Raw genomic sequence first — 20,939 nt, forward strand, 5'->3', positions numbered from 1 at the left:
CTCTGAGACCCGGTCATTCCTCATGAAGAGTTCATCATGCTCTCTTCCTTCTGGGATCACACCCACTGCATACCAGTGATGTTGCCCCTCCATTTTGAGGACCGTGACCCTAGTTGCAGCCTTCGAGGCAAGTATTCTGTCTCTACTGCCCGATGGTTGAACGAGATGTGATGACGGGTTCCTAAGTCTTCAATGGACACCCTTCTCCACTGATTGTCATAATTACCACCTCCCAGGATGCCAACTCTTGGTCCTTACGGCTAGCAGGTTTTTGCCATCCTTGTCGCCCATTAGACACGTTACACTGTATGGATGACTAATTGAATACAGTAAAAAATTCTAACACTTTTTTTGAGTGTTATAAATTGTAGAAATGTACCCCAGACCACGTAATACTGTACAGCTGAGAAATATATCCCTACAAAATTTTTAAACGCTTTTTTTCCAGTTTTATAGATCACAGGAAATGTCCCCCAGACTACAGAATAGTGAATGGATGAGAACTGTAATCCAGCCAATTTATTTTTTACTTTCTTTTGTAGTGTTAGATAATATTACAGAAATTTAAACCAGACCATGGAATAGTATATGGTTGAGAGATGAAATCCAGCTAATTTTTTAGCGCTACTTTGGAGTGTTAGATTTTTTAATGCTTTTTTTTTTAAATTTTATAGATCACAGGAAATGTTCCCCAGACCACATAATACTGTATAGGTGACAAATTTCAGCCTGCTAAATTTCTGAATGCTTTTTTGGAGTGATATATACAGTATATATATTAATCTAGAACACAGAATAGTGTATGGGTAAGAAATTTAACCCACCAAATTTTTTTAACGATTTTTTTGTGCTATATAACAAAACAAAAGTACCACAAATCATGTAATACTCGATGGATCAAAGTATATTAAAAAATTTTCACCCCCGCTTCAGCTATATAATTGCCAAAGGACTGCACAGGCTTAATACCTGTTTACAGACTAGATTCTTATGAGTAAGACGCTGTCGAGTCGAAACGCGTAAATGCCTGCCTTCACCATGGTTTTTTTAACCTGTTTTCTGCTTTTGGATTTTTTAATGAAGATTTCTCAATAAAGACTTTATTTTTAAGTAAGATGTGCTGGAATATTTGGATCCTAGATTCTGTCACTCTCCCTGCTCCTGTGACTCGCCCTCCCTAGGCCAAATACAGATTGTATGTGATAGAAACAATTAGCCCTCAGAAGGGCTGTTAGTATGATGGCTTAGCTTCAGCACCAGTATCAACACTATATGCCTATGATTTGTTATACTGTGCACACACAGTAATACTACAACCAAGATGGCTACGTATTACAGTGACTCACAGGCAATGACCGCATGCTTATTGGCTGCGTAACAGGCACCAAAGATGTGGGGCGGGGATTCAACTTTTACATTGAGCAACGCTTATTACTTGCTGAGTAACAAGCACATCGGAGCACCGTGATACTCGAATGATAACCCAGTATCCCCAAGCACGTTCGCTCATCCCTAGTGATGAATCAATTCCTTCAATTCAGTCACCTGTGTCCATTGACCTTTATTTAGTGTTACCTGGGGTTTGGCCATGTCTGCCAGAAAGGGTTCAGCTCAAGCAATTGCATAATCATTTAATAAGTGCTGCCCCACTGAGTGACTTGATCCACAATTGCCCCTTTTCCAACACGTCTCTTCAAGATGGAATCAATTTTAGGGGTTCTGGCAGCAATAACCAATTTCCTTACTTTGCCCATCAGAGTTCCAGCATGTCCCTCTTGCAGACTTATTGCCAGCTGCAACGTGTGCACAACACAGCGCATGTGATGAGCATGAGAAAGATGATCTTGTTGAAGCTGCTTCAAAGCTGATTACTAAATATAATTTTGCTGTTCTTCTGGAGTAATATCTATTTGTTCCTCAGTTACAACTGTGACCTTCCATCTCAAACAATACTGAGTCTGACGTTTTCTGACGTTCTCTTCTAGCTGCTGTTCACCTTATCATGTTTGAAGCATTGTGAGTTAGAATAGCAAGAACCTGTTCTTTTTTGAGTTTATAATCTTCAGAACTTTTTCCACTAAGGCCTGGCTGCTGTGATGAGCGTTAGTATCTTTTACTGCCAGCATCTTGGTAACAATTTTCTTGTCACAAACAAATCAAGTGTTGATAGCAAAATAGTTCACTCTGATGTGTGCAGGCATCCATTCTAAGAAATATAAAGCATCTCGAGAGTCTTTTTAAGATCTTCTTTTTGGTCAAGGGCTTCTTCAATCACTATTTTTTTAAATAATTTCTCTTCCAGAGAAACACCAAGTTTTCAGCCATTTCTCCATTAAGAGTAGTAAAAGCTGGTCGTGCAAATAATGTTAATGGTACACCGTCCTTCACAACAAGCCCTATGAGCTGTCTTTTACACATATCTGCTGTCATTGTTACAGTAACTTTAGTAACTTTGAAACTTACAAAATATCTTGTTAATGATGTTTGAGATGCTCTTTCCTCCTCCTTTGCCTGGCACAAAGTGCTGGGCATTTGTTTCTTAGTGTCGCTGTGATCTTTCTCAGTCATAGCTTTGAAAGCCTCTGGGTGTAAGCGTTGTAAATGTCTTTTTAGATTGGAAGCTCTTGTAGGAGCATTATCACTGCCTGAGTATGCACTGATTTTGAGCTCACAGCATTTGTTTTCATCTGTCATACACTGACACACAAAATATTTTTTAATCTTCAGTCACTGTGAAATGCTCAATTACAGACAACTTCATAAGAAGCTTCTTAGTCATTTTGTAATACTGTAAATTCGGTCTAAAAATAATTTTGACCTTTAAAAAAATTAAAAAATAAGGTGTATTGTTATTTCAGCAAGAATAGGAAATCATGTATAATTTTGGATAGAACTAAAACAAACTTTGCATAAATAAATAATATATATAATAGTGTAATTAGATAGCTTAGTGTAATTAGGGCAGCACGGTGGCTCAGTGGTTAGCGCTGCAGCGCTGGGGTCCTGGGTTCGAATCCCACCAAGGACAACATCTGCAAGGAGTTTGTATGTTCTCCCCGTGTTTGCGTGGGTTTCCTCCGGGCACTCCGGTTTCCTCCCACACTCCAAAGACATACTGATAGGGAATTCAGATTGTGAGCCCCATCGGGGGGACAGTGATGAAATGTGTGCAAACTGTAAAGCGCTGCGGAATATGTTAGCGCTATATAAAAATAAAGATTATTATTATTATAGCTTTAGTCTGATCTTTCAATCTCAGGTGTTTCTCAGGGTACATGTCAGTAAATGTTTCACATCATGATGCTTCACAGTTTATGAAGATGGGAGGAGGGAGGGAGCAAGATTGTGCTGAATCATCCCCCAGAAAGAAACCGGTACTGCCAGCAGAGCTAATAACATAACCAGATCAACTAACCTGTCCAAACATGAGCTCAGATGAAAAACAAACTAAAACATGAGGCATACAGACAGAACATACCCTGGACTATAGATTTATGCACAGTTTATTGAAAGTTTAGATATGCTTTAAGAAGTACTCCCGCTTTCCTGTTCACCCTAGCAGTTCCTGAGATGAGTACAGGGTGGCAGGCATTCCTTCCCAGAAGCTTTTTCCTCTGTAGAGGAGGAGCTTTGCTACTGAGCATGTACATAAAGTGTTGAACAGATTCACCTCAACTAAAAGCCAAGCTCCTTAAATTAGGAATAGAACAGACATTTATAGGACATTTTCAGAACTTTGCCACATTTTTATGAAAAAATATTCAGCACATCATGCATTGAACTACTGTACCCAATTTATTATTTTTATTTATTTTACTGACTTGTATAGCACCATTATTTCCACAGCGCTTTACAGACATTATCGTACTGTCCCCATTTGGGCTCACAATCTACATTCCCTATCAGTATGTTTTGGGAATGTGGGAGAACCCGGAGGAAACCCACGCAAACACGGGGAGACATACAAACTCCTTGCAGATGTCCTTGATGGGATTTGACCCCAGCGCTGCAAGGCTTTAGTGCTAACCACTGAGCTACCGTCCTGCTATATATTTTAGAAGTCTGTCCATTTTATGCCAACTCACACTGCTCCAAAATGGACACCAACTCCGCATCCCTAGGTTTTAAGGTACTGTCGCACTTAGCGATGTACCAGCGATCCCGACCAGCGATATGACGCGGTCAGGATCGCTGGTACATCGCTAAGTGGTCGCTAGTGAGCTGCCACACAGGCAGATCTCACCAGCGACATCGCTGGGGACGGGGATCGCTACTTACCTGTCACACCAGGCGATCCTGCGTCCTCCCGCCCGGCTCCACGCGTCGCTCGTCCTCACAGCAGGAAGCTCCACAGGAAGCAGACGACGAGAAACAGTCCTGAACGTTCTCGCGCGATCAGCGATAACCAGCGGGGGAGCCGGTCGTAGGTAAGTATCAGACATAGCGATATCGCTAGCAATATCGCTATAACGTCACTAGTTATAGCGATATTGCTAGCGATATCTCTTAGTGTGACATGCCCTTTACACACGCGATAGCTGTCCATGAGCCATCTATGATCTCTCCTGATTTCCTTATATACATGAACGCTCACTTTCATAGAGCATTAATGTGTTTTCAGAAGGAAGAGGAAAGACAGCCGTTACCAGACTCCTATCTAACCTCTGGTGTTGAAATTTCATCCTCTATCAGGGGAGGACCCCCCATTTATCGACAGGGCCTACTAGTGGTTTTGACCGGCTTCCATCTAATGTGTATGGCAGCCATCAGTGGTGTCTCATGTGCTTGTGATATTTAGTGGTTATAGGTTTGTAGTTGATTTCTGTGGTAATTGAGGTTTAAAGACCTCACTATAGGTCTGGGCTTTACATCTGGGCCTTAAAAGATGGCGGAAGTTTGTCAAAACTGGTGGTCACAAAAGGAAAAAATCTAGATTGTCATTTATTACCATGAACATAGTGTCAATCACGGTGGACACGTGGATAAGGGATAAATTAGCATCATCTCCTGTGGAACAGACGGCAGCATAAAGTGAACAGAGGAGTAATGGAGCCAAAGCACAGTACAATGAGGATCAAACTGAAGGTTTACAAACTTAGGATCGGACCGGCCCACCAGTGAATCCATAAAACTACAACCCTTATGGGTAATTTATGAGCAGGTCCACACATGGGGACTGCCCTTATTAGGCCAAGAGCAATGCAGGGGAAAGACAAGGAGCTTTAGAGGATAAGAGCAACTTTTCCCTCCCTCTTCCTATTATCAGTACCCCCTTCTGTTGCTACCTGATGAACATGTGACAGAGGAGAAACGAGAAACAAAATTGGTGAGACCAAACCAGATTTTACAATGAACAATGAATAATTTGAGCACAAACACTTCATATATGTCATCTTGATTGTCTGTCATGTACATTTTGGCCACTAAACTTTTAGGGTAACAATTAAAAGTTATGTTTTATTTATTTTCCTTGCCCTGCTGAAACTTTAAAAGTAGAGTGGGTATGGAAAGTATTCAGACCCCTTTTTCACTCTTTGTTTCATTGCAGCCATTTGGTAAATTCAAAAAAGGTCATTTTTTTGTTCCCATTAATGTACACTCTGCACCCCATTTTGACTAAAAAAAAAAACAAATGTAGAAATTTTTGTAAATTTATTAAAAAAGAAAAACTGAACTATCATAATTATTCAGACCCTTTGCTCAGTATTGAGTAGAAGCACCCTTTTGAGCTAGTACAGCCATGACTCTTCTTTGGAATGATGCAACAAGTTTTTCACACCTGGATTTGGGGATCCTCTGCCACTCTTCCCTGCAGATTCTCTCCAGTTCCGTCAGGTTGGATGGTGAACAATGGTGGACAGCCATTTTCAGGACTCTCCAGAGATGCTCAACAACAGAGTTGTTCTGAAGCCACTCCTTTGTTATTTTAACTGTGTGCTTAGAGTCATCGTCTTGTTGGAAGGTGAACCTTCGGCCAAGTCTGAGGTCCTAAGCACTCTGGAAGAGGTTTTCATCCAGGATCTATCTGTACTTTGCCGCATTCATGTTTCCTTCATTGGCAACCAGTCATCCTGTCCCTGCAGCTGAAAAACACTCCCATAGCATGATGCTGCTACCACCATGTTTGACTGTTGGGATTGTATTGGGCAGGTGATGAGCAGTGCCTAGTTTTCTTCACACATACCGCTTAGAAATATCACCAAAAAGTTCTATCTTCATTTCATCAGACCAGAAAATCTTATTTCTCATAGTCTGGGAGTCTTTCATGTGTTTTTTTTAGCAAACTCTATGCGGGCTTTCATATGTTTTGCACTGAGGAGAGGCTTCCGTCGGGCCACATTGCCGTAAAGACCCGACTGGTGGAGGGCTGCAGTGAGAGCTGACTTTGTGGAACTTTCTCCCTACTGCATCTGTGGAGCTCAGCCACAGTGATCTTGGGGTTCTTCTTTAACTCTCTCACCAAGTTTCTTCTCCCACGATTGCTCAGTTTGGCTGGACAGCCAGGTCTAGGAAGACTTCTGGTGGTTCCAAACTTCTTCCATTTAAGGATTATGGAGGCCACTGTGCTCTTAGGAACCTTGAGTACTGCAGAAATACTTTTGTAACCTTGGCCAGATCTGTGCCTTGCCACAATTATGTCTCTGAGCTCCTTGGCCAGTTCCTTTGAGCTCATGATTCTCATTTGGTGTGACATGCACTGTGAGCTGTGAGGTCTTATATAGACAGGTGTGTGCCTTTACAAATCAAGTCCTAACAGTTTAAGACAGCTGGACTCCAATGAAGGAGTAGAACCATCTCATGGAGGATCACAAGGAAATGGACAGCATGTGACTTAAATATAAGTATCTGAGCAAAGGGCCTGAATACTTATGACCATGTGATATTTCAGTTTCTCTTTTTTAATAAATTTGCAAAAATTTCTGTTTTTTTTCAGTCAAGAAGGGGTGCAGAGTGTACATTAATGAGAAAAAAAATGAACTTTTTTTGAATTTACCAAATGGCTGCAATGAAACAAAGAGTGAAAAATATAAATGGGTCTGAATACTTTCTGTACCCACTGTAAGGGCCCCGTCACACATAGCGACTCACCAGCGATCCTGAGAACGATATCAACTTGTCAGGATCGCTGGTGAGTCGCTACATGATCGCTGGTGATCTGTCAGCCAGCTTCACCAGCGATCAGCACCAGTGACGCCGAGCGCGCGGTGTTCCTGTGTACTTTAGTTACCAGCGCGCTGATGCAGGGAGCTGGTAACTAAGGTGCTCATCATGTTTCTAAGGGGCGTGCGTCACTTAGAAACCCGATGTGTACTTTGGTTACCAGCTCCCTGCATCAGCGCGCTGGTAATTAAGGTACACATCGGGTGCTTAGAAACCCTGTGTTTACCTTAGTTACCAGCGCGCTGATCGCTGGTCTCCCGCCTGTCACACACAGCGATGCATGCTGGCCAGTGGGAGACCAGCGATCATAAAAATGTCCTGGCTATTCCAGGACGATCAGCGATACCCGGCAGGGGGGACGGTCGCTGATCGCTGTCACACGCAGCGATCTCTCTAGCTGGTGAGATCACTGTCGAGTCACAAAGCTTGTGACTCAGCAGCGATCTCGCTAGCGAGATCGCTATGTGTGACGGGGGCTTAAATATCCCACGAGATCTGCCGACTAATATTACAGAACAACCCCAGTAGCAGCAGGCCAAGGACCGATACCACAATAGGTTTTATTGTTACGGCTGACGAGTGTCCATCCTGTAACTTTAGGAAAGGAAGAAGTGTCAAAAATAAACCGTTAACATGAAATATAATACTGGTTACAATCGCACACTAAGTGCCAGATTATCAGACTTTCTGGATTATGTGAAGCTGGATTACAGGAATTTTGCTACACAGTAAAGAAAATGTACTTGCTAGCCCAGAAATCCACGACTTATAATAAGAGAATATTTCTCCTATGAAGATAAATCGGAGGAGTCCAATAATTCACAGATCTGACATCAAAAGAACTGTGAGAATCATGTGGGAATAGTGGATGAGGGCAGGTATATCTCGCCCAGATTCCTTTCCTATGTGGCCTAGTCTGGTCAGTATCGCACCTGCTTACTAATGGATAATGGGAGGTGGATATAAAAGGATGCAAGGTGGTTGTGTGAGTGTCTCAGCCTGGGAACACAGAGAGCCTGTCTGTGTGAGAGACACACGTGAGTGGAAGCAGTGCCCACTGCAACTGTGGTTTGGCTGGACGGGAGAAGCCCGCCAGTTGGTAGTTAGATTGTCCATTGTTTAGTTAGTGCCGGACAGGCAAGGATTTGTTTTATGTTTTATTTCCTTTTGCATTGCTTTCACCGTTAATAAACCTGACCCAGGGTCAGTTATACACGAATCCCAGCTCTGCGCCTGAGTTTCATGCTGAACGCACGTGACCTTTGACCCCAGCAAAGGCGATCCCGGAGTGTTTTATCACATTGTAGTGGAGAACGCGGGCATCACGTTGCAAGCATGAGCATGGAGGACGTGGTGAAAGCGCTGGTACAGTCCACCGCCGTCCAGCAAGAAGCTAATCGGGTGATGATGGCCCAGCTGAAGGAGTTGGTGGACATGACAGCTACCGATCGTTCGCTTCTCCAGCAGGTGGCGCAGCGCCTGGCAAGCCTACATGAGGTTAACCTGGAAGCAGAGTCGAGAGTGATTCACGTGAGTCGGTACTGGCAGAAGATGACGACCGAAGATGACGTCGAGGCATACCTGACCACGTTTGAACGGACGGCGGTGCGAGAAAAATGGCCGAAGGCACGATGGGCCGGCCTGATTGCCCCGTTTCTTTCCGGTGAGGCCCAAAAGGCTTATTATGACTTAGAGCCTGAAGCCGCGCAGGACTTTGACAAACTGAAAGCCGAGATCTTGGCCCGGCTGGGAGTGACGACCGCTGTCCGTGCACAGAAAGTGCATCAATGGACTTATCAGCCGGATAAACCACCGCGGTCCCAGATGTTCGACCTGATCCACGTGACGAAGAAGTGGCTACAACCCGAGGTGTTGACAGCGCCAGAGATAATTCAGAGAGTCGTCATGGACAAGTACCTGAGAGCTCTACCGCCAGCCCTGAGGAAGTGGGTAAGCCATGGAAATCCTACGACGGCAGATCAACTGGTGGATCTGGTTGAACGTTACTCCGTGGCGGAAGGACTCCGAGACGACGCTACCCCACCTCGTTCTTCATCATCTCCACGTGGAACCGGTAAGACTGTTCCAGGGAGTAGGGGAGATGGAAAAATCCCTAAGACAGTGGGGGAGGAAAACGGGACTGCCCGCACTGCGAGGCCGAGAGTAACGAACTATGGTCTAAGCAAGGGGCCCGTTAGGTGTTTCCGCTGCCAAGAGATGGGACATATTGCTGCGAACTGTCCGGTCACTACTGAACCCATGCAGTGCGACGTCACAGACTCTAAAAACCGCATGTCTATGGTTGCACGGGTAGTGAGTGTGAATGCCGGTCAAAAGGATGTGGAAAAACACTTGTGTGATTTAACTGTTGATGGCAAAAATGTGGTGGCATTGTTAGACTCGGGAAGTGTGGTGACTCTGGTGAAGGCCAGTCTGGTGTCAGCCCTGACTGGACCATCAGACAAATTTTCTGTAACGTGTGTGCATGGAGACACCTGTTCGTACCTCACCACGGTCATATGCATTACTACTTCCTATGGGTCTGTGCAACATAAAGTGGGACTCGTCCCGGCGTTATTGCATGATGTTATCCTGGGCCGGGATTTTCCCCACTTCTGGCAATTGTGGGAGAATCAGTTGATGCCCTCGGGTAATAGTGTACATGATTCTTCTCCCAGGGAGCATGTGGGTCCCGAACCCCTGGAAGAGGTCTCCCCGGAAGACTCGGGGGAAGAGTCTGCGGGAAATGACCTGCAGTTCCCGTTTTCAGTCATGGCGGGTGATAATGAGGAGACCGGGGAAGAGGAGGAGGCTGACAGCCGTCCACCTCCCCGTTTGCCGGATTTAGAAGTTCAGAAAGATGACTTCCAAAGCAAGCAAATAAAGGATCCTACCCTTTCTCAGGCTAGGACAAATGTAAAAGTGATAAATGGGGTACCCGTAGAACCTGGCTCTAGGCTGGCATATCCTTACATGGTTCTGGAGAATGATTTACTCTATCAGATAGAGAAAAAGGGGGAAGATACGGTGCAACTATTAGTCGTGCCAAAACCCTACCGGCGGCAGGTGCTGGACCTGGCCCACGGACATGTGATGGGAGGTCACCTGGGAGTCCAGAAAACCACCGAAAGGATATTACACTGTTTTGTTTGGCCAGGCATGCATCATGATATTCGTGTATATTGCGAGTCTTGTCCTGACTGCCAAGCCTCTGCACCTAAGCCCCGGTTCTGTAGCCCTTTGGTACCCCTACCTATTATTGAAGTCCCGTTTGAGAGGATTGGGATGGATTTAGTTGGGCCCCTTCCACGGTCTGCACGTGGACACCAACATATCCTGGTCATCTTGGATTATGCCACTCGTTACCCGGAGGCCATCCCTTTGCGTAACACGGCCACCAAGACGATTGCCAAGGAGCTGGTGCATGTGTTTAGTCGGGTCGGTATACCAAAACAGATACTCACCGACCAGGGGACCCCCTTTATGTCCAGGATAATGAAGGAGCTCTGCCGATTGTTACAAATTGAACCGTTACGCACATCCGTGTATCACCCTCAAACAGACGGGTTGGTTGAACGGTTCAATAAAACTCTGAAGCAGATGCTGAGAAAGGTGATAGACAAGGATGGGAAGAACTGGGACTATTTACTTCCGTATTTGCTTTTTGCCATCAGGGAAGTACCCCAGTCTTCCACGGGATTCTCGCCTTTCGAGTTATTGTACGCCCGACGTCCTCGCGGACTGTTAGACGTTGCAAAAGAAACCTGGGAGGGTCAGGTCACTCCATTTAAAACAGTGATAGATCACGTCACACAAATGCAGGACCGTATTGCGGCTGTTATGCCTATCGTCAAAGAACACATGATACAGGCTCAAGGAGCCCAAAAAAGAATCTATGATAGGGGCGCCAAGATCCGTACGTTTGCACCCGGAGATAGGGTGTTGATCCTGGTCCCCACGGTGGACAGTAAGTTCCTGGCAAAGTGGCAGGGCCCCTTTGAGATCAAGGAAAGACTTGGTGAAGTAAACTACAAAGTATACCAGGCAGGTAAACGGAAACCTGAACAGATTTATCATGTAAATCTGATAAAGCCCTGGAAGGATCGGTCTGCCTTGTCAGCGGAGCTGGCCCGTCCTGTCTGCTCGCATACCGTACCGGAGGTACGGGTTGCAGAGACTCTCTCGGAGCGGCAAAAGACGGAAGTCAGGCAGTTTCTACTTCACAACCAAAAGTTTTTCTCAGAAAAACCCGGGCAGACTATGCTAAAGAAACATGACATCGTAACGGAACCTGGTGTCACAGTTCACGTAAAGCCCTACCGAATCCCGGAAGCGCACCGTGAAGCCGTTTCCCGAGAAGTGAAGGCAATGTTAGAGTTAGGAGTCATTGAGGAATCGCACAGTGCGTGGTCCAGCCCGATTGTGCTAATTCCTAAACCGGACGGCACCATCCGGTTCTGCAATGACTTCAGGAAACTGAATGCGGTCTCAAAATTTGATGCCTACCCCATGCCCCGGGTCGACGAGTTAATAGATCGGTTAGGAAAAGCCCGGTATATTACGACCCTAGACCTAACAAAGGGGTATTGGCAGATCCCTCTGGTGGAGGCTGCCAGAGAAAAGACGGCATTTGCTACGCCGGAAGGTTTATTTCAGTATGTGTATATGCCGTTTGGACTGCACGGGGCACCGGCGACCTTCCAGAGACTGATGGATCGAGTCTTGAGGCCACATAGGCGGTATGCTTCGGCCTATTTGGATGACATTGTCATTTACAGCTTGGACTGGGAGACTCATCTCCAGAAAGTACAAGCTGTGATTGACGACCTGTGGGAGGCAGGTCTAACCGCGAACCCCAAGAAATGTCACATCGGGCTAGAAGAAGCCCGGTATTTGGGGTATGTAATTGGGAGGGGTGTTGTTAAACCCCAGGTTGATAAGATTCAGGCGGTTCAGGACTGGCCACAACCTGTCAACAAGAAGCAGGTGCAAGCCTTCCTGGGGATCGCCGGTTATTATCGCCGGTTCATACCCAATTTTGCAGCCATCGCTACCCCCCTGACGGATCTTACAAAAGGGAAAGACTCCGTCATGATTAAATGGAGCTTAGCGGCTGAAGAAGCCTTCCATAGCCTAAAACGGGCACTTTGCTCTCAGCCCGTACTGGTGACTCCGGACTTCCGCAGTGAGTTTGTGGTACAAATGGATGCCTCTGATACCGGTATCGGGGCTGTACTCTCACAAGTGAGGGACGGAGTGGAACACCCAGTCCTCTATCTCAGCAGGAAGCTGAATAAACACGAGCAAAGGTATGCAGTCGTAGAAAAAGAGTGCCTCGCCATTAAGTGGGCTCTAGAGGCCCTCAAATATTACCTGGTGGGCCGAAAGTTCAGGCTGATCACTGACCATGCCCCTCTCAAGTGGATGCACTTGAACAAGGAACGGAATAGCCGGGCGACCCGGTGGTTCCTTGCCCTGCAGGCCTACACTTTTACGGTGGAGCACCGCCCAGGGGTACAGATGGGAAATGCAGATGCCCTGTCCCGAGTGCACTGTTTGGCGGGTGTCATTGCTCGACCGGAGTGGTCTGAGCAGAAGGGGGGGATATGTGAGAATCATGTGGGAATAGTGGATGAGGGCAGGTATATCTCGCCCAGATTCCTTTCCTATGTGGCCTAGTCTGGTCAGTATCGCACCTGCTTACTAATGGATAATGGGAGGTGGATATAAAAGGATGCAAGGTGGTTGTGTGAGTGTCTCAGCCTGGGAACACAGAGAGCCTGTCTGTGTGAGAGACACACGTGAGTGGAAGCAGTGCCCACTGCAACTGTGGTTTGGCTGGACGGGAGAAGCCCGCCAGTTGGTAGTTAGGTTGTCCATTGTTTAGTTAGTGCCGGACAGGCAAGGATTTGTTTTATGTTTTATTTCCTTTTGCATTGCTTTCACCGTTAATAAACCTGACCCAGGGTCAGTTATACACGAATCCCAGCTCTGCGCCTGAGTTTAATGCTGAACGCACGTGACCTTTGACCCCAGCAAAGGCGATCCCGGAGTGTTTTATCACAGAACCCAGAACACAATAAACGTGAAAAGGAGAGGACCTTTGATGATGTCACTGTCATGTGATCAGTCACATGGTATAGAGTGGGCTGTCAAGAAGCTGTCACTCCAGCCTGTGTCTCCTCCCCTCGTTGATCACATGATTGTGACATCATCACAGGTCCTTTCCCCCTGCTCTCTGGATCTCCTGGCATGTCCCTGGTCAGTGACGCTTCTCTTATCGTTATATTATTGTTGAAATTTACATTTATACATTATTGTTATTTTTCTTATTTTTTTTTTACAAATTTAACCCATTAAAAGGGAATCTGTCAGCAAAAAGGCTCACACTATAGATGAGCGAATCGATTCGCAGAACACTGGTCCAGCGGCCACGTTAGTGGTCCATGGCCACTAGAAGGGACTGTGTTCTACCTGCCGGGACATCTTCTGATTAACAGGCCCATGATCCATGCAGGCTTGCTAATCAAAAGAGCAGCGAAGGATGCCAGCAGGTAAGAAGTGGGCTCACAGGGCTCCTATTTGGTGGCCACGGACTACTGACGTAGCCACTGGACCGTGGTCTTGATAATCAATCCACTCATCTCCTGCCAATCATGCATGTTAGGCTCACACGGTGAGGTGGATCCACCAATGCCAAGGTTCACGTGGGAACACAGGCAGAGGACGTGAGGAAACCACAGGCAGTTGGAGGAAGTGAAGAAACTGCAGGCAGGTTTTAGGACCTGATGAATCCGCAGGCAAGTGGAGGACTTGAGTAAACCGCAGGCAGGCGGAGGACCTGAGGAAACCGCAGGCAGGTTGGAGGACACAAAGAAACCACAGGCAGGCAGAAGACCTGAGGAAACCATAGGCAGGCAAGTGAGTGGAGGAAGTGAGGAAACCGCAGGCAGGCGGAGAACCTAAAGAAACCACAGGCAGGCAGAGAACGTGAGGTAACTGCAGGCAGTCAGATGTAGGATGTGAGAATACCGCAGGCAGGTGGAGGGCGTGAGGAAACCGCAAGCAGGCGGTGGACGTGAGGAAGCGGCAAGCAGGAGGAGGACGTGAGGAAGCGGCAAGCAGGAGGAGGACGTGAGGAAGCCGTAGGTAGGCAGGTCACCATGACTCCACTGGCATTACCACCTCATTTATTTTGCTGTAAAACACTTTCCTGCACGAGAAAAAAAAAACACACACACAAAAAGAAACAACTCCTGTCAATCAGTGACCCGCACATTACACTCCTAAGCTGTAATTTTTTTTATTTCTATTGTTTATATAGGAAAATAGTATGAACAGTGTGAATATGTGCAATTATACCTTCTTCTTGTTTTTTTATCTTTGCATATAAAGCATCACTTACTCTTTTTCATTTTTCCATAGGGCGATTTTAATCAGAATCATGCCTAGCTGTTTGGTAAACCAGTGTCTTAGCCGAACTGGGAAAAAGGGCCAAAGTGAACAGATAACATTACACCCTTTCCCCAAGGACATCACCAGGATAAAATTATGGCTGCAGCAGACGGGACAAGTCTTCAAGGATCTGAACGCCGTGGCCCTAAGGATATTGAACGAGAACAAAAAAAACAGGTATCGTCTGTGCTCCTGCCACTTCAGCCCGGATTCGTACATTGTGAACATTTGTGGCAGAACTTTACGTGTCGATGCCATACCCTCTATTTTTCCAGTTGTCGACGAAGGGGAAACTATCATCGAAGAAAACTTAAAAAAGGACCGTGCCAAGGCGAGGAAGAGACCTTTTGTCTCAGCCGCTCCTACTACATCAGCTAACATCATTGTAAAGACTGAAGAAGAAGACGACGACGACTACGACGAACAACTGCTTCAGGATATACAATTGACAAAAATTGGATTTTGCAACACCGGAACGCAGACGGATTACACACTTTCCAATTCCATTCTTGTTTTGAAAGACCTGATGATCGGCCCGGACACTTTACGCCCATAAGGAAAAATGATTTAGGGAAAAGTTTACTAGTAATTCATCAACAAACTCTTGGGAAATAAAAAGTTAACTATTTCAAACTTCATATGATCCCCCCCAGTATTAGCACCACTATTGACAATTGTTGATGAAGCCGCCCCCCTGTTATGGTCCACATTTAAAACACTTTAGGAGAAGATGCCGAGGAGACAGATGACCCAAACATTGTCCAACAGTAGAGAAGAATCAACCTTTTTGGATTGGCTTCACTGTTTTCCACAGTCTTTTTTTTTCTACACTATTTTATCGTTCCTGGTAATTTACTTTATTTGCCACCCAACCAAAAATTTTGGGTGACAGTTCAACTGGCAAATCTACTTGTTAATGAATTTAGTTTTCATGTTCCTGAAATTAAATGAACTTTTAAACATTTCAGAAGTCATATATAAAACATATTACAGACACTAGTTCAATTCTGTCAACGTACCACGGATGGCAGAAAAAGTAATCCAAGTCCAAAGCATGGCATGGTCCATATCTGGTGTAAGACAATGTGGTGTGGGTCCAAACAGGTTAGGAAAAACAATATTTGTCTCACTGATCGCTCCTGTCACAACAGGTCTGTTCAGGTCTCTACTTTCCAGTCTCATCTTGTACAAAGGAAATATTGGGAAATGCACAATGACCCCCCGGAGTGGCGTTTCCTAGCATGTCCTGTGTTCCGATACTGACGTACACCTCACCTGAGTGTCTGGAAGCAGTGTGCTAAGCACTGTGGGAGTTTTAGACCAATCTCAGCCTTTGGTTAAAAAAACATCCATCATCCAAAACATGGAAAGATTAATAAAGTCTGAATTAGTAATCTTCATTTTGGGATCCTAAAAAAAAAAAAATTATCAGGATTAGTCAGAACTCAAGTACAGAATTTGTGTAGTGCCAAACACCAACTAAAAAAACAAGCGCGAAAACAATAAAATTAATCAGAGACTTTTAGGCAATGTTCACATCTTTGTCGAAAGCTCCACGGCAGATGTAGTGGTTTAGGATCTGGAGCTTTGTTCTTAATGTTTAACTACGTTTTATTTAATAAAAATTATTTATATAAATGTTTCCTGTATTTTTATTATTGTCTACAGAGCAGCGAGGGGAACTGTGAGGTCACCCACTGCATGGCTGTGAGGGGCACGAGAGCTGCGCTTGTGCAGCCACTTCTCAGACCAGAGTGAGACATCTTCCTGTTTTCGAGATACGTTGGAGAACTAGAGATTGTGTGAATCTTGGAATGAGCCGGTCCTGTGCCCACATCTGTAATCTGTGACCACTGAAAAGAAGCCTCCGACCTGACGGCATCCCTGCATGCTCTTCTTTGGTTTTGCTGGCCTGACATCATCGCTGCAGTGGGAAGCACATGTGATGCTGTGCCAGGCTGGCTAATCAAAGGAAGAGCTGTCATAGATTACTTAGTTGGTCACAGGACAAGGTCCGGGAAGTCGATTCGCACCATTTCTACCAGAAACTACTAGGTTCAGCCGTCGGTACAAGAACATCACTGCCAATTAGAATCCTCTTCCTGCGGTGATGTATTTGTACAGCTACGGTAGTAAAGAGGGCCTCCTGTTGTGAACAGGTAATTACACCAAGGGATGTCTGAGAACCTGCCAACAAGTCAAGGATTTGTATACTCAGAGAAGGAGAAGAACACTCCCCGAGGCAAAAGCTTCCTCTATTCAAAGGGCTCGTTTCAGACACTATGAAGCCAATGTTCAGTAATGAATATTGGGATTTGCATTGATCCATTATTTATGGGAGATATATTTTTGACGTCATAGCAAAGGGATGAATATAACGCATTGACTTACTTCCCCTTAAGACCAACTGAAGACCTAAAACTTAATATCGGTCATAAGGATCATGCTATACATGCCATGTTTCATCTCTATAGAAATGTAAAATCATGATAGGAAACATGACAACAATATCTACTGCCTGGAACTTCCAGGGCGAAGATATCCTGAAAGTTTGGGATGTCATAAACTTCTAAAAGACCTAGCACATCCCACAACCAGCCACCAAGTGAGCTCACAAAGGAAAGGCATGTGGGCATAATAAAAATCAGATTTTTTTGTTTTCGTGAATTGTGTCATGAAATGTACAGATTACTGTAGCTCTGTCCATTTTCCTAAGGGCATGTGCACACGCTGCGGATTCCGCTGTGGATACGCAGCGGTTTTAGCTCTGCGGGTCCGCAGCAGATTCTGCTGCGTTGTACAGTACCTTTATTTCCTATGGAAAAAAAAAAAGCAGTGCACATGCTGTGGATTTTTCCGCACGGATTTGCTGCGGGTTACAATCCGCAGCATGTCAATTCTTTGTGCGGTTTCCGCTGCAGTTTCACACCTTATCATTATGAGGTGTGAAACCGCAGGGCAAAACCGCAGGCTAATCCGCAGATAAACCGCAGGATTTTTGTCCTGCGAATTTCTCAACAAAAACTGCACAACCTAAAAGCTAAGCTAAGCTCTGCGCTATTTCCGTGACATCAGGTTTAGTAATTTTCTTTTGTTATCCCTTTTATTCTATGTGTTTGCATTGTGTTCCCATTTTATATCATCTTTTTATATTTTTACAAACACTACCTACCTTTCTGGATTAAATATATAAAATGTAATAGCTCTTTTCCCCTTTGTTATGAATGAGTCACCGTAGGAGGCAAAAACAGAAATGCTAGCTAAGTCCAGAAAACCAGAGAAGTTGGCAGCTATCGGATTGCAGACCCCTGAACCTATCAGCACAACTAGCAGTAGCCGTGGGGGGTTCCTACGATGCCCTAGACCCCTCGATCACAGCCGGAGAACTATATAGCCTAAAGACAGAAAGGGAAATCTAATCTGCCCCAGAGCAGACCCCAAAGCAAAAGGCAGCCCCCAACATATAATGACGGTGAAGCAAGAAGAAAGGACACTAACACAGACAGAAAGATAGACTGAGCAAAGACGGGGCCCAAGCTAACTAGATAGGAAAGGACAGGAAGGCTGCTGTCTGCAATCCGTGAAAAACCCTATGAAAATAAGAGCCAACAAACTGACAGTGAAAAAGGCCCTGAAGACGATAGGCTTCAAAAAGCTATGTCAGTACTCAGGAATATTCTGAAGACAGAGCAACCGGCAAAAGGAGATTCAGCTCACCCCAGCAGGGAATGGCAGAATCCAGAAAAGCAAGGCAAACAAAAACAAAAACAAAACACAAATGCTAACAGGCAAAGCAAAAAACTTAGCTTTAGAGGAGCAGGACTCAGACTGGTCTCCTAGAAGTCCACAGACAAATCACCCGCAGGGCAGAAGGGCATCGGCAGCCTTATATCCAGTCTGTGACTCCACTCAGCCAGTCATCATCATCAGGATCAGGTGCCTGATAATCAGGCTCATTACCTTCCTTTACCAGAATAGGGAGTTCACCAGACCTCAGTGACGAAGGGGAAAATGAACTCACAACACCCCTTGCTCTGTAAACCGCACCCCTGAAGCCCTATGCTGCCTGTGACGGGTGTCCAATCAGCCGGTATAAATAATTGGTGGTGACAGCTATTAGTTCTATTGTTATTGTGAAGTTGGCAGGTGTGTGTGTTATACGCTCACTGTCATTTCCCCAATAATTGGCCTAGCAGTGGAAATAGCAGCGGCCTTGTCCCTCACTCGTCAGTCAATTACGTAATTATCTTGACAATTGGAGGCAGAGGTGGGACCTGCATGATCTCTGCAGTGTTATCTGTGACATGTAGGAAACTAATCAAGGCCTCTGATTACAAGAATTTATGTGAATTTTAATATTTTTCGAAAAGTTTGAAAAACTTTAAAAACTTTGTCGCTTCATAATCCTGAGATGTGAATTGCAGAAGGAATCAGTTTTTTGCTGCCTTCCTCAGTTGGGTAGGGAAAAGATTAATGATCGGCTGCACTGATCACAGTTCTAGGTCAATACGTAAAATATACGATGTTACACAGCAGCTTTCAAGACTTCTTAGGTCTCTTCCTCAGGCATGGTTTAACAAAGTATCTGAAGAAACACAAATATGTACACAAAAAGAGCAGAGATATGGCATAATAAATGGACATTTAAATAAACAAAGAAACTGAGCTCTGAGAATGTATTCTTAATTAGATTAGTGGTGTGAACGTTTTATTGTCCCAATGTCTAAGATCAGAGGCCTGGTGCCTTCACTGTCTCTGGAGCCCATTCCTGGATTTTGCAGACAGATTTAGTCCTGTGTGGAGGTATCACAGACTGTCGGACATTTATATTCCCAGACCATTCTGTGTTTTGTGATCTGAAGTTGCCTTTTAATATGACAACTTTCATAAGGTTTATGTTGTGTCCTGGAGCTCAGAAATGTTTGGCTACATTGTTTGTAATCGTGTGGCGATAAGACCTCATCTTTCCTCCCAGTTACTGTCCTGTTTCTCCCACACAGAGACCCCCAATAGGACATCTAGTGCACAGAATTAAGGGCCCCACATTGGAAGAGGAACATGTGAATGTCTTATAGTCCTGCTGTGTGTCAGGGATCTGTGTCCTGTCTTTGGTCTCCACATAAGTGCAGGTTTTGCAGCTCTTCCTATTGCAAGGATATGGTCCTCTCGGTGTATCTGAGGGCACTAAACTTCGGATCATGATGGTTCTTAGATTAGTAGGTGGCATGTAGCAGGGCAGGGTCTGTGACTGTTATTCCTTGTATAGGATATGGTGACTTTTCTAGCAGTTTTTCTCAGTACCTGATGCTGTGGGCTGTAGGTCACCACCAGAGTTCCATGATTATTTTCCTCCTTTTCTCTGCATGGCAGTAATTGGGACCTGGTGGCAGTAATGATCTGATCATTAATGGAGGTGGGGGCTTTGATTTAAAAATGTCTTCTTTATGATGGGTTAAGCGTTCATCCCTTTTCCTTGGAATGCAACAGATACGATTATATCTACGGGTCCGGCTGTAGACGATGGGCTTGTGTTTCGGGTGGAAGCTGTCCCATCTGAGGTCTGTGGGACGGTCAATTAGTTTCCGATAAAAAGAAGTCCGGATTGAAGCATTTTGAATTTTTATGATGGTATCAAGAACGTTGATTTCCGTTTTTGAGTGGTCCAATGTCAGGTTTCTGGTGGGATGAAATGTATTAAATTCATCATGGCACTAAGTCTGGAAATATTGCTGAGTAACATCATTTATTTTTGTTGGCCATTAAAAGGTCTAACTACAGGATTGTTATCTTGTTTTTCCCCCAGAGTAATCTTTTATCTTTTTTTTAGCTTGCTAATAAGGTAACAAATCTTTTTTTCTTTCAAGAAAGTACAAAGACCTGGAAGCTGCAGAATGTAAAAATTCTGGTTACCTAAGGTGGAAAACGAGTAAATTGTAACGTGTGTGGAGGGGGGTCCATGGTGACAAAAGCATTAAATGGCAATAGCCCAGCTGATCTGTGGTAGTGAAAGCATTAAATGACGACATTCCTGGCTATTTGGGTTTCTGCAGTGGTTTTCCTTTGACAGCCCTTGTGGCCTGGGTTGCTGAAAGCATTAAAAAAAAACCTATGTCCATGGTGGTCTGAAGAGATGAAAAGGGTTAAATATTGACATTCCTGGTGGTTTGAGTGATAAATGTGATATCAACAAACCTGGTGTTGAGTAGATTACATATAAACTTCCCTGGTTGTCTAGGTTACTGAAAAGGTTAAATATCAATGACCCTGGTGGTATGGGATGGCGAAGGAGGTTAAGAATTTATGTCCCTGGACCCTGGTGGTCT

At 44.9% G+C, this 20,939-nt stretch overlaps 1 protein-coding gene across 1 annotated transcript in view; it reads left to right on the forward strand.

The window, feature by feature from the left end:
• The first annotated feature begins 13,322 nt into the window (after positions 1–13,322).
• The window catches only part of LOC141052171 (uncharacterized), a 41,570-nt gene continuing 33,953 nt past the window's right edge, over positions 13,323–20,939 (forward strand). The window contains 2 exon segments of the mRNA XM_073549398.1: positions 13,323–13,422; positions 14,587–15,169. Coding sequence (XP_073405499.1) covers positions 13,361–13,422; positions 14,587–15,169 — 645 coding nt within the window. The 5' untranslated portion in view covers positions 13,323–13,360.

Source organism: Dendrobates tinctorius, unplaced genomic scaffold (assembly GCF_039654945.1).
Source record: "Dendrobates tinctorius isolate UK_male_01 unplaced genomic scaffold, ASM3965494v1 ptg000158l, whole genome shotgun sequence".
NCBI lineage: Eukaryota > Metazoa > Chordata > Amphibia > Anura > Dendrobatidae > Dendrobates > Dendrobates tinctorius.